This window comes from Schistocerca serialis, chromosome 5 (genome assembly GCF_023864345.2).
Source record: "Schistocerca serialis cubense isolate TAMUIC-IGC-003099 chromosome 5, iqSchSeri2.2, whole genome shotgun sequence".
In the NCBI taxonomy this organism is placed as follows: domain Eukaryota; kingdom Metazoa; phylum Arthropoda; class Insecta; order Orthoptera; family Acrididae; genus Schistocerca; species Schistocerca serialis.
In genome coordinates, this window is record NC_064642.1 from 571860763 (window position 1) to 571876248 (window position 15486).

Sequence of the window (15486 nt, forward strand, 5' to 3'; positions counted from 1 at the left end):
GGCGACTCACACTCATTCGTTTGTTGTGTTCAGAACATCAATTTGTTAGGTGTGAAACCTGTTGAAGAATGTGGAAGGTTCTTGACAACTTGCATGAAAGGAGTTACATGTTCTACCCATAGGGTGTGTTTGTCAGGGGTGTATGTCCTAATAAACCAGTTAAATTCTTTAAAGACTCTTTCTATGGGGCTTGCATCTGGGTGAAAATGGCTTACTAATACATGCTTTATAGGTCATAACTTGTTTGCACTTTAGTGCAATGAAATATGAAGCATTATCAGTTAGTGGTACCTCTGGTTTACCTACTCTTCTCAAATAGTCTCCTTCAATCCTCTTTGTGATATTTGTGGCTGTTGCATTTTTAATGGCATTATTATGATATGTTTCGAGGAAACTATCATATAGTGCTACAATGTATCTTATTCCACCTATACTTCTTGGATATGGACCAGCTATGCCCAGGGATACTGTATCTAGAGGGTTTTTGTGAGCATTGGGTGTAGCTCAGTATGTTTTGACACATTGGACTGTTTTGATTTTTGAGATATTGCACACTTTCTTAATACCTGTAGCTTTTCAAATATTGAAACTAATAAAGTATACCAAATTTTGCAATACATTTGCTCACTCAATAATGTCCCCATACTTCATGTGTATGTCTTATAAATTTGTTGTCTTCAGGAATACACACACACACACACACACACACACACACACACACACACACACACACACACACACACACACACCATTGATCAGATTTTTCATGTTTCCTATTAACAAAACGCCCTTCTACTCCTGATACCATTTACTTACCTTTCCACCTTCAGCTTGCATAAGGTTTTGCATGACTTTACTCCATCTATGATCTTGCTGTTGCATAATCTTCATTTGCTTGCAAAACTTATGGTAATGAGATTGTTGTGCTGTACCTTGCATTAATAACATTTTGATTTCTGCTTCTTGCTCTGTTAATTCACTAAATTCCTCTAAACATTGAGGTAGCCTAGACAAGGCATCTGCAATAACATTTTGTCTTCTTTTAATGTAAATGATTTCGAAATTGAATTCTTGTAAATACAGACACCACCTAGCTAATCTACTATGCAATAGTTTACATGTTAAAATAAATGACAGTGACTGACGGTCACAGTAAACTTTGGTATTCTTGCCCCACAAAAAATATTTGAACTTTTTAAATGTCCGTATTACAGCTAAACTTTCCAATTCTGACACAGAGTAAGATCTTTCTGCTTCTGATAATGTCTGACTAGCAAAACTGGTGGCCTTAAGTACTTCTTCACCTTCTTCTTCTTGCATCTGGAACAAACATGCCTCCAGCCCTTGAGATGAGGCATCTGTGCATAGACAAAAATCCTTGCACATGTGAGAGTGGCTCAGAATTTTTGCATAGACTAATGCCTGCTTAATGTTATTAAAGTCCTCTTGACACTTATCATCCCATAACCAAAGCTTATTTTTTCATAACAAGTTGAGCAATGCATCACTGTTCATCAGTTGTTGTGGATTTTTGTTTTTTTTTTATCCTCTGGAGCTGGACACCCCCTATGTATGGCATAAAGTTTTTTTGGATCAGGTAATATACCTTGTTCTGTCACAACATGTCCTAAAAGTTTGACTTGCTCCTTTCCAAAACTAGACTTTTTTAAACTGGCTGTTACTCCGTAATCTACAAATCGTTGAAGAACCTATTCAATGAGCCTGATATGTTCTAACCAAGTGGGTGGAGCTATTAGCATGTCATTTACATAAACAGTGACTTTACTAAGCAATTCTAGTCCTAAAACCTTGTCCAATGCAGATATAAACATGCCTGCACTAATGTTCAATACAAAAGGTAGAATACAGAATTCGTAATTTCTGCCACCATAAACAAGTATTGTATATTTTCTACTTTCTTAGTGGAGCTTTATTTGCTGGCAGGGCATCTTGAGATTAAGTATACTGAAATATTTCATATTGTAAAACTTTAGAAGCTGTTCGTCCAAGTTGTCTGTTCTTATGTGTACTGGTACTATGATCTTACTGATACCTCTAGCATCAAGAACTAATCTTACAGAACCATCTGGTTAGCTTACTGGTAATATTGGACTACAACAGGGTGAAAATGTAGGTTCTATAATTCCCCATTTAATCATATGATTGATCTCTTCCCTTACTGCCTCTAATTTTTCCCATGAGTAGGATATGACATTACACAAAATGTCTCTTGTGTATAGACTTCAAACTTATATTCATAGTCTTTGATTACTCCTAGATGCTTACTGAAAACATTGGCAGACTTAAATAACAAGTTAAAAATTCCTTGTCATTACATCTCATTTAGTACCTGTGATGTGCTTAGTTTCTTCTCTACCATTTCGTAACTAACCTCAGTGTTTGCTTCTTGCTCAGTATCAAATTTTTTTGTGAAATATACAGCTGGAAAGGAATATTGTGCTACTGCATTTGACTCTGGTTTGTTTTTGTTACTTTCATCACGTGTTTTGACTAAGTCAATAGAAAAGATGTGATCCTTAATATAAAAGTGGCATTTACCATTACCTATGTCAATCTGTGTTTTGTAAGTTCTAAACATGTCTATGCCAATAAGGCAATTAATTATAAGTTTGTCAATTAAAAGAAAGTTGCACTTCACTCTAAAATGTTCAATTTGTAATGGAAAAAGTGCCTGATGCTTAACCAATTTAGTCTTACTGCCTTTAGCAGTTTGCACCTTGCAATTTTGGACAAGAAATGTTGGCAATTTGCCTCTCTTCTTCAATTCATAAAAAATGCATTTTGCATTAGGTTGGTAGTTGAACTTGTATCTAAAGTTAAGTGTATGACAATATAAAATATTTTCACCTTAATGACTCCTTGTATTTGTTCTTCCTTGACTTTATCCACTACATGTAATTCATGCTGATACAAATCATCCTTGATGTCACCTTGTTTGTCAAACCTTATGAAACATGTTTGTAGTTTTGCTTTCCCCCCACTCCCTGAGAGGTCAATTGCCTGTGGCTTAACTATGACTGGTTGGTGTTTTCTGACAGCGTATCGTGACTTAGCTCATTACTTGGAGTAATTTCAGTGAGTTGCACTGTGTGTGTACTTCACCAACTTGTGTTGTTAGCTGCTGTGCAGTTTTTCTGGTGTCCAAAGGTTGGCAGTTGTACAGCGTAAGGCATGGCATTGTTTCCATGCATCGGCCACTGCTGTGGCTGACTGTTTCTACTCATGTTTGGCATAGGGCCTTGTGATGGTGAACTGTAATTCACTCATGCATTGAAATTGCCCCTGTTATTTTGAAAATTTCTTTTAAATTGTTTGGTTTTTTCATTCCCATTACCGTACTCATTACATCTGGGTATGTAACATTGCTTTTGTGTGTACCATATTTGCTGTTTGTTTAGATCATGTTCTACTGACTTATTTACATAAGTATGTTGTTGTTGTGCCTGATTTTCTGTTGCTCTATTTGGTAAAGCTCTTTCCTCATCAATTAAGTTGATAGAATGAAGCACTGATAGAAAATATTCAGTGTCGTGCTCTGGCATTGTGACTAATTTTTCTCTAATGTGTGATGGTGAACGACTTTTCAAAATTTCTAACACACGTACCTGTGATACTGGGTTCATCCAGTAGCACGTCTTGTTCAGATATTTTTCAAAGTATCCACGAAGAGTACTGTATTTGTTCTTGAACAGTGTAGGGTTGAAATCCTTTGTGTCTGAGTCTTTGTTGAACCACCCCAGACCAGTATTTGTCGAGAAAAGATCGTTCAAACTGGATATAAGTGCTGCAATGTTTGGCCACTTCAGTTGCCCATAAAAGCACATCACTTTGCATACATCCCAAGACAAATCTGATTTTCTGTTTCCATCCAGTTGCGTGGAAATACATGATGAAAAGCACTGATAAATAGTACAGGATCCATTCTTTTACCTTCATAGTGAATGTGGGAAACTGTCACTGTCTCAGCAAACCTTCATCTGCAGAAATAGTTGATAGACATGCAGTATTTTAGGTTGTATTTATTGTGTCATTGTAGTTACCTGTAATTCTGGATGGTAATTGTTCAGGTGCCGGCATTGTGGGTATGTTTATATTTGGTACTCTACAACTGTCACTTGTACCTGCAGTGGGACTTGGGACAATTTGTGGATAAATACTGACATGTTGTGGTTTGTTCACTGTAGCCTGTGTATTATTTACATACATATTTCGAGATCATAATATTTTCTTCTAAAAGACTGCGGATCCTATCTTCCATGGCTTCTAGATTAATGTTTACCTTGTTCACGATTTCATTTCATTTTTTCTGAATACCCTATTCTACTACATCTGAGTATATCTTACAATTGGTTACTAACTTCTCTCCAACGATATTATCCTTATCTAATGTTCCTGCTTCAGCTTGACTAATAATACCAATCAGATTTTCATTGATCTTCTCTGTCTTCTTCTTAGCACATGCAGAGTCAACTTCTAATGTTGCTACCCTTAAAGTAAGCTCTTCTACAGCTAGAGGCACACTTTCATAGTCTTTATTTAGTTTGTTAATAACAGTAGTCAAAACCAACTGGTTTTTTGTGGCTTCAGTGTTTGTGTTTGCATCTGTGATTTTCTTTAACTGCTGCTCTACTAGATCATTATGGTCATTTAAAGAATCTGCCTTCTGTTTTACCTCCGTAATGTTACTGTTAACTTCAGAAAGTACTTCATGCTTTACCTGGTTTTTCATATCATTCAATTTTTCTTTGATTTCAGTGTGAAAATTTTTGGCTAAGTCAATGGACTTCTGTGAGACCGTGTCTTGCAAATCATTGAATACTTGTTTTTGTTCTTGATTCATTGTATTTACATCTTGTGTAACAGTGTCTTGTTGCTGTTTACCATGTTAATATCTTGTTTCATATCACTGAAATTTGTATTGATACTGTCTAATTTCATGTTTATGTAGATAATAACTGCCATAGCAGAGAGTTAGTTGTACTATTGTGGTTGCTGCCAGCAGTACTTTCAAAGTTAATGTTTGTGTTGCAAACAAGTGATGTTTGTAACGTGTTGTCAAAATTCATATTTAAATCGCTCTCCAATGCTTCATTCATGAGTGGTATGTTGCACTGGGTGATGTGTGATATTGTCTCATCAATTTGTGTTGTCAAGGTTGTTCTGCTGTGGATCGTTGCTATCATTTGTCACACCTGCGACACTCATCTCTGATCTACTTAAACTTTCTGGAGTAGGCGTGCATGACACCTGAACTTCAATTGTTTGATCACACAGTTCTACGCCATCTTGGTTGATTGCATTTTCACTATCACTGTCAACAATGGACATATATTTTTCTGCCATGTTGCATGAATAAGCAAAAAGTAGAAATTTCACAAAAATGTTAAAATTTCATATGCTAATTTTTACACTTGATAAACGTAATTTATGTAATGTCAAAGCTTGTATCTATTATGATGTGCAAACTATTGTGTCACAGTTCTTTATGTTTTATTGGCAATGAGTATCACACTGAAAAATTTCTGTAAAATTTTCACAAATAAAATTAAAGGAAGGGAATAATGAGGAAAAGGTTTTTGTTTTCATCAAAACAGGTGATACCACCTGTAATGATGCAAGCAACTTGTGTAGCCATCCTACCTATGCTGCACCTAACAAAACAGCTTACTATGGAAAATTTTATGTGACCTGGGTCCAATTTTTATTCCTTTCCAAAATGTCACCTCAATATTTGCCTTTTTGCAATACCTGCTCCCCATTGTGGTTCATGCAAACAAAAAAAAAGACAATTAGTTTTATGACTCATAACAATGGCATAGAAATTTCATCTTCTAACAATAATTAACAAACACTACTCATGACCGGTGCCCTGAAGTCCTGGCACACAGGTCAACAGTTGTGTTGAAGTAATAAAAAATGAAAAATAAATAATAAATTACTATTTCTTAAATATTATTGATAATGCCTATGAAGACACATTTTTGTGACATACAATACAATTGCATTATTGGAAATGTTCTGTGCTTATTTGAATTTTTTTTCTTGCTATCGGACTTTGCTGACATTTAAATTGTAGTTACGGGCAGTGGACACCGGGTATACTGGCACTCGCCCTAATCAAGAAAATCCTCCTTATATGATCTTCACTTCACTTCAAGAAATAAAAAATACTTGATACTGTATTTCATGTTATTCATGCACACATATGATACATAAAACACATAATACTTCATATTTAAAAACGCGCATCTTCATCGTCCTTCTACATATGAGAGACAGTGTGTAAAAACAAAAAACTGTAGAAATAATTGAATGAATGTTTTTTTGTTTTTCTGCACCTTACAGCACATTAATAATTAACATATTTGCCAAATCTTCAGGTTGACTGGTGTTTCAATTCTTTCTTTTTTAATAAATATTATTAACTTTACGATATCCTAGGGGTCTTCCATCAAGTATTTATACATACCTCACTGGAAAAACTAATGGCCTAAAAATTATACACAAACATTAAAAACTAGAAATTATTTTTAAGAAGAAGAAAAAGCCAATAAGCTGGTTCCCATGAATAATCAATTCTGTACACAACTTTTGTATTAAGTTTCCACCATTTTGTGATTACATCCTCTCTAAGTCTTTGATTTTATGTTCAGTACAGCTCCCTTTTTATTTGATTTTAAATTGTACCATACACTGTAGCACTCACATTTTGTATATTTCATTCAATAACTGATATCATTATAGTGGGATTGACTTACACAATACATGAAAATAAATTGATATAAGGCATCTCTAGTTCCATCTTAGAAACACACTGCACTTATTTGTCACAGTTTTAGTTCATGCACTTTAAACATTGATCAAAAAATGAAAGTTTTGGTTTCATCTGTTTATATGATCACATGTTTGATACATTGTGAATGTAAAAATTAATAATCTAATCTACTTTCTTTTTCACAGGTATGACTACGAAGATTCAAGCAAAATTACTTTAAATGATGTTATGTTTGTAGCTGCACAACAAAATGATGGAGCCAACAAACACAAGATATCTTCTCGTGTGCTACATCATTTCAATGTACTTTCAATTAACACTTTTAATGAAAGCACACTGTCTAGAATATTTTCAAATATTCTTCTCATTGCTCTCAAGGTATCAGAAAACAGCTGGTATGAATGTAATGGACAAAATGTTGATTGTTGACTCAATATAGACTTCTTCACTAATCTGTATAATGGAATGTAATAGAAATTGTCTATTATTTTTGTTACAGCAAAACGGTTTTACACAAGAAGTGTGGCCTACTGTGCAGAATATGATTGCAGCTACCATTGATATATGGCAAACAGCAAAATCGTGTCTCTTTGCTACTCCCAAAACACCCCATTACATATTTGATATGATGGACATCTCAAAAGTCATGTATGGTTGTTCTATGGTAAAAAGGCCTCCTACAGCTGAAAGGAACACATTTTATGGAAAGTAAGTGATTAGAGAGATGCATATTGTCAAATCGGCTTCTTAATAGAGGGTCAAAATGGTGAGACCTCCTGATTAAATTGATGATGGTTACACTATGTCACAGAACATGTATAACCTCCAACAGGCATGACAGTTAAACACCTTTTGACACACACAGTCCATCTACAATGTGCAGTTGATGTGTATGCTATGTGTAAAGCATTTATTGGAAGAGCACACCAAATTTGCTAATAAGAGGAAACCCCAAGGTTTGACATGGGTCTGTCTTCTGTTTAAGGAATATGACTAAAAGTGCTAAGTGTCTTAAATAAGTTTTACTTACTTATTTAACCCCTGTTGGAAGTGATGACAGGGAATTCTTAGCTGTTCCTTCAGCTGATCCATAGTCAGTTACTGTATATTACTCATTTCAGATCATTCATATTAACTGTGTCATGTTTTTATGATATTTTCAATATTAACTAAATTATTTTTATGTTCTGTTGTTTCCACATCTAATTTACTAAGTGATTTATTTCATATAACCTCTTAGATATCAATATATTATAATTATTTTTAATTATTATTATATTAATGAAAACATATGGGCATAGTTCAGTAACATTTTCTTATACGTCATGTTTGTTTGAATTGTAAGTCTTGGTATACTATATTAGAAAGAAAATAAAATGGATATAATTGAAGCTTAACTCATCTGAGGAATGAATACATGAAAACTCAAATTCTATTGCACAGGGCAATATCTTCTTTGCAGAACAGTAAATTATATAATGACACATATCTTCTATAGTTTGAAGTTAGTGAATAAGGGCCTAAGTATCTGAAGATATTGCCAAGGTAAAGGTAAAATTAGAGATAGAGCTGTCAAGCTGCTTGTTATTTGAGATGCCCATTCCACTCTGATCAATAAGTATCTCATATCACTCCATAAAGTAATCCTAAAATAGTTCTGTTTCAAGTAACTTAACTATAGTACATCAGGTTGAGTTATCTCATGTAGTAGAGTTAAGTTACAGCCTTCCACAAATGGCATCTGATATGTGTTTACTTTGACTATAAGTGACTTCAAGTAAAGCAATGATGATTATGAGGTCAAGAGCTCAAAATCAGTTTGATCCAAATAGTTCAGTGCACAGTCGGCAATGTGATGCTCATAGGTTGTATTTAATGACTCATTGATATAAGCATTAAGCTGCTTTTCATAGCTAATGACAACTTATATACTAACATGTATCTACACAAAATGCATTAAGTTTGACTTTCTAACAGGCTTGAATGTGGACAGTGTAAATGTCTAAACTGCATTTTTTCACAACATGTATTTCTGCAAAATGCAGAGATATTTACCTTTCAATTCTAATCATTATAATTACAAAATATTTTTTTTAAATGAATGTGAATGCATATTTCATATAATATGTTAAGTATGAGTAGTTCCATCCCATCAATTAGTCTGTAGTTACCTGAACAATAAACTTGTAATTTCCATAACCAGAAATTATGAGTGTAATTAAAGGCTTGTGTCTTAAGTTCAATATCTTGCATTTTATGACATATGTAATAAACTTCTTAAGTGAAATGAAAACAAATTTAGTGTAATCAGTATATTGTATCCATCTAGAAACAGTAGTAAGGTATAACAGAGTAATGCTGAAGCAAATCAGGCTATAGGAATGGGACATAAATAAAGATAAGATGAAGAAAGGATGTGATACTAGAAATAAGGATTCAAAAGCTCTAGCGCATGCCACATACATAACACACAAAGTTCTTGTGCTACCCTGAGTGAAATAGTCTTTCTGACATGGTATAAATTCATCGAGGATGTGTATATAACTAGCTTCAAAGAATTATACTTTACATATTTAGGTCTTGTTAACAGCGTTGCCTGTGTTAAGTGCTTGAGTTTTAATATATGCAATTGAACAAGAAAAGAATTTGTTCTCTCATGAACACATCATGCATCAGTAAGCTCTTAGCGCAATATAGTTTATGAGGTGCTTTCTTCAGCTGCTTAATTATCACAAACTATAATACTTTTGTACTCTACTGTTAATGTATAATGTCCATTAAGCTAACTGTTCTGCCTCAGTGTAAACTTCATCACATTCAAAGAAACCCCTCTCATCTGCATGAACTATCCTCCCTGAAGTGAGTCTGTAGAGTTCAACATTATCATTTTGTCTGATAAGTAATCCAATTTTTTTGGTTCTGTACAAACCAGTTCTTTCTTTGCCCAGTGGAATCCTACCTTTTCTTTTATAATCCAATCATGCCCAGAATAAGATTCTTATTCAAATCTGAAATAACAAGCTAGCCCTGAATGAAAGTTATATCATTAATTTTAACTCTAATTGCAGATAATTCTACAAAACTGACTATGCTTAATTCTGTCTCTCAGTTTTCCATTAATTCCACAAATAGGACTATCAGTGTCAATTAGGCCATTTATTTCCCAATTATCAGTCTGACAGAAATGTATAAACTACCCTGTATCTTGCAATCATTTTTACTCTGCGAGATATTGTAGATACTCCTAAATTTCTTTAAACCCCATATCTTTTATATCATCACTGCCAGTACATGCGTCAGTTCTTGGTTGCATGGCACTAACAAGCATACCAGCTTCCTGTACATTACGGAATCTATTTTTTGTTCCTTTCTACTAGAATGAATGTAAACTCTCACAAATTTGCTGTAATTTATCTGTAACTTTATTAAATTATCAACATTACTGTTATGATTCCAAACTGCCCCCAGTAGTTCACCATCAATAAACTTAACTTCTCTCTTCTCATCCTTACACCTGTGCTCTCATCCTTACAGGTGTGCACTGCTCCACCAACATTACATGTAACATCTGACTTTCATGTACTCCTCTATGAACTTGCTGGCCTCCCTGATATTTATCGTAATTATTCCCTATATTAATTTCTTCTAATACTTGTTCTTTAATTTCGATATATATCTTCCCATCCTGTTCACAACTGTCAGTACTCGAACTTCTTACTTTACCATCAAAATGCTGAACAACATCTTTATCGTTACCTGACACAAATTCTTCACTATTATTCTCATATGCATAACAAACATTTGTTTTTCTTCCATCATCACAGTTACTCCCCCCCCCCCCCCCCCACCCCACCCCACTTCCTGCCACCCTTTTTTATTACAAGGTTGTCAGACTCACCAGTTTGTTCATCATAAATAGTAGGTTCACTTTTTATTTCCATTATTACATTGGTCTTAAACTTGTTTATATCATACGCATCAAAAATACAATCAGTCAGTTCTTTACTCCAAAACTTTATTATTCATTCCACTATACAGATTTTCTAGAGCTTCTGCATGTAGTTCAGATTTACTATTCTGTTTTTCGTTAGCTACTCCTGTTTTTCCTTAGTTGCTCCCTTTCTACATTCATCTAACTTCGTGGCTTTCTAGAATTGTGTTTTAAAATGTAAACTATTCATCTGGTATGTCCATCTGTTTCACTGCCTGTAGGATCTCACATCTCTCCCCTTCTGTTCTCTCTTTCTGTAACACTTAGCTTGATTTCTATTGCTTCTTTTCACACCAATGGGGCAATCCTTAATTTACCTGACTATTTCCTGTGCTGTTTTGTCCCTTATTTTCAAATAACCTGTTATTCCCTTCCTGTGGTCTATTCCTATTTTCAAATTCTCTACCTCCATTCTTGTTCCTATCACTCCACTGAAATTCTCTACTGTTACCTCCTCCATGATAACAGCTTTTGTAGTTAATTTTATTTCTTCTTCCATGATTCCCTTTTATAACTTAGGTTGCAAACTCCTCCCCTCTGCTGAAATCCACCATGCTCATTCTGATGCAAACTCTGGCTATTGTTTCTTTCTAATGCTCTGTCAAATGTATGCTCATATTTCAAAAACTTTTCAGTACAGTCAGCAAGTCCATAAATCAACCTCAATTGCACTTTCTCTCATAACCTCCTTTTTAAAGCATCTATTTGTGTAAGTTCATCAAAAACTTTGTCTAAATGGGCCAGTCTTCTCAATTGTTTCTCAAAAAACTCAGTCATGGTTCCATGCCCTTCTCCTTCCTCATAACTGAGTCAGTTCAAAAATTCACTTTCAGTTCTAGCCTGGTCAGTTTCTACCAAATTGTACTTAGAAAACTCCTCACAAGTCACTTTATGTCATTCCTGTGTTTGAGTGTACATTCACCTATTATACTGCCTCCACATCCAAATGTGTTTTTACCAATTTATTTTTAAGAGCCTTGGTCATACCAAAAATAAAATTATCTCAACAAGGATGTACAGAATCAACTGGGTGAGGCGTATTATCTCCAGGAAACTTTTCAAGGGAATGTTGGCTCACTACTTACTGCATTTTCTAGGAAAAATTTCTGCAACCAAATTTTCCTACAATTCTGCTCCCTTTTTGCTAATATTTCTCATGTCATTACATCACGCATCTACATTGCTAGTTCCAAAATTTTCTCCGTCAACTTTTATTCATATCGGTTTCTAGTTTTGCGAATTTTTGTTCACTATCATGTTTATTTTGTTTAATTTCACAATATGAAGGGTGTTAATCTGTTTTATTACACTATATTTAATATTTCATCTGTGAGATTTGACTCAATTTTATCAATTTTGGTGGCAACTGGGGTGACACAAGCACTGATCTGTTTGCGTTCTGTTTTAAGTGTGAGTTTAAATTTGGTTAATTCCTCTCTTGTCTCTGCAATCTGTACAGTGATATTTAGAAGTTCATTTCTAAGTTCTTTCACCTCTTTGTTAGCAGCATCAATTTTCCCACACACAATCTTTTTTCAGATTACTTAAATCATTACTTGCTTGTTTGATCTTTTTACTTTTATGCTTAAATTGTTCCTCAATAAATTTCTTTAGCTGTTCAAAATGGTATGGGATCTAAAAGTTCCCCTTGACCAAAGCCTCGAAATGGACTGCAAACATTACTAACATTTACTTCTGCTCTTTGCTGATCCTCATCTTCCACCAAATAAAAGTGTGATAGCAATCAGAACACTTAACTTTGTGGCTGGATTTTGTCTTGTGCCTGTCTGTGTGTAACTCATCATCTTTGCTGCAGAAACATTGATGTGTTGGGGTTCTCCATGCCACTATCTAATCACTATCTAATTAAAGAATCAGGCTGGACACAAGTTTCAGAAAATTGAAACTACTTATACACTCCTGGAAATTGAAATAAGAACACCGTGAATTCATTGTCCCAGGAAGGGGAAACTTTATTGACACATTCCTGGGGTCAGATACATCACATGATCACACTGACAGAACCACAGGCACATAGACACAGGCAACAGAGCATGCACAATGTCGGCACTAGTACAGTGTATATCCACCTTTCGCAGCAATGCAGGCTGCTATTCTCCCATGGAGACGATCGTAGAGATGCTGGATGTAGTCCTGTGGAACGGCTTGCCATGCCATTTCCACCTGGCGCCTCAGTTGGACCAGCGTTCGTGCTGGACGTGCAGACCGCGTGAGACGACGCTTCATCCAGTCCCAAACATGCTCAATGGGGGACAGATCCGGAAATCTTGCTGGCCAGGGTAGTTGACTTACACCTTCTAGAGCACGTTGGGTGGCACGGGATACATGCGGACGTGCATTGTCCTGTTGGAACAGCAAGTTCCCTTGCCGGTCTAGGAATGGTAGAACGATGGGTTCGATGACAGTTTGGATGTACCGTGCACTATTCAGTGTCCCCTCGACGATCACCAGTGGTGTACGGCCAGTGTAGGAGATCGCTCCCCACACCATGATGCCGGGTGTTGGCCCTGTGTGCCTCGGTCGTATGCAGTCCTGATTGTGGCGCTCACCTGCACGGCGCCAAACACGCATACGACCATCATTGGCACCAAGGCAGAAGCGACTCTCATCGCTGAAGACGACACGTCTCCATTCGTCCCTCCATTCACGCCTGTTGCGACACCACTGGAGGCGGGCTGCACGATGTTGGGGCGTGAGCGGAAGACGGCCTAACGGTGTGTGGGACCGTAGCCCAGCTTCATGGAGACGGTTGCGAATGGTCCTTGCCGATACCCCAGGAGCAACAGTGTCCCTAATTTGCTGGGAAGTGGCGGTGCAGTCCCCTACGGCACTGTGTAGGATCCTACGGTCTTGGCGTGCATCCGTGCGTCGCTGCGGTCCGGTCCCAGGTCGACGGGCACATGCACCTTCCGCCGACCACTGGCGACAACATCGATGTACTGTGCAGACCTCACGCCCCACGTGTTGAGCAATTCGGCGGTACGTCCACCTGGCCTCCCGCATGCCCACTATACGCCCTCGCTCAAAGTCCGTCAACTGCACATACGGTTCACGTCCACGCTGTCGCGGCATGCTACCAGTGTTAAAGACTGCGATGGAGCTCCGTATGCCACGGCAAACTGGCTGACACTGACAGCGGCGGTGCACAAATGCTGCGCAGCTAGCGCCATTCGACGGCCAACACCGCGGTTCCTGGTGTGTCCGCTGTGCCGTGAGTGTGATCATTGCTTGTACAGCCCTCTCGCAGTGTCCGGAGCAAGTATGGTGGGTCTGACACACCGGTGTCAATGTGTTCTTTTTTCCATTTCCAGGAGTGTATTTTTGAGACAGCATATACAACCAAATAATACAGACTTCACCACAGAAAACTGCACCAAGACTGTCGTTCATATGGCTTGAACCACTCTCTTAAATATTTCAGTAGTATTAGTAGTAGTAGTTTATTCATCCAGCAACAATGTACATTGTATGGATTTTGTCAGAGAACATAGTATAACAAAAATAAGATAAGGGTACACAGTTTCCTACATAATACAATGGTTCATTGTACCTGCCACAATATTTTTGGGCAGTACAACTTTGATTACAGTAATAATATAAAAGTATGAGAAGGATCTTTTACATGAAATACATTACAAGTAAATAATTGATTTAACGCTTTTGTTCAGAAAAATTAACATTGAGGCTGTGGCAAGCATTTGATTTATGGTACTATTAACATATAGTAAATGAATGTAGTTACTTGCTACATGGTTACTGCAGATATTCATTTATACTACAATATCAGTTGGTCATTAAGAATTTAAATATTGCTTCCTTGAATGTAGAAAATATTTTTATTTCTTTTAGCTAAGTTGGAAGGTTGTACAAAATAGTACCCTGAATGTTGTTTTGTTTTTGTTTTTAAGCCTTGTTTACTCTTTTTATGTGGATGTCATTGCACATTCTTGTATTGTACGAGTGAAGATCTGACCTGAATTTATAATTATTAATGTGCATTTTTATATTGACAACACTCTTTTTATATAGAGTCTTGGTAAGGGTAGAATATTTATGTGTTGAAATAACTGTTTGGAAGGTGTTAGCCTTTTACTGTTTGAAATTATTGTAACAGCTCGTTTTTGTAAGGTGAAGATGGTTTTCATGTTTGCCTTATTATGACCCCAGAGGGTTAGGCCATAGGTGATAGCAGAATGGATGTAAGCAAAGTAGACAGTTCTGCTACACTCTCTACTACTCGCAGTAGTAATTATGGGTAATGCAAAGCAAGCAGTGCTTAATTTGTTAGTGAGGTAGAGAACGTGGGCTTTCCAGTCTAAGTTTTCATCAATTTGCACATCTAAGAATTATGTGCCAGCTACCTGTTAAGTTTGTTTATTTTGAATTTTGAGGTTCACATCATGATGAGACTTTGTTTTCCTCTAATGTATATAATTAGTCTTTGAAATATTTAAGGTTAGCCTGTTCTGTTCAAACCAGTTTTGTATATATTCCAAAACTCTGGTTGCAGATGTTGGCAATACCCTATTTATGTCTGTTACAACAATATTTGTGTCATCAGCAAACAAAGTTATGTGTGTACCACTGATTGGGATCTTGATATCATTGATAAATATAAGAAATAAGAGAGGTACTAGAACGCTACCCTGAGGTACTCCGATTGGTATATTCTGCACGT

At 36.3% G+C, this 15486-nt stretch overlaps 1 protein-coding gene across 1 annotated transcript in view; it reads left to right on the plus strand.

Moving 5' to 3' along the window:
• The first annotated feature begins 6923 nt into the window (after nt 1–6923).
• LOC126482096 (dynein axonemal heavy chain 12-like) overlaps nt 6924–15486 on the plus strand; it is a 113173-nt gene continuing 104610 nt past the window's right edge. Inside the window, exons 1-3 of the mRNA XM_050106072.1 lie at nt 6924–6937; nt 6982–7174; nt 7296–7504. Of these exons, the coding sequence (XP_049962029.1) occupies nt 6924–6937; nt 6982–7174; nt 7296–7504 (416 nt within the window). The remainder of the gene's footprint in view (nt 6938–6981; nt 7175–7295; nt 7505–15486) is intronic.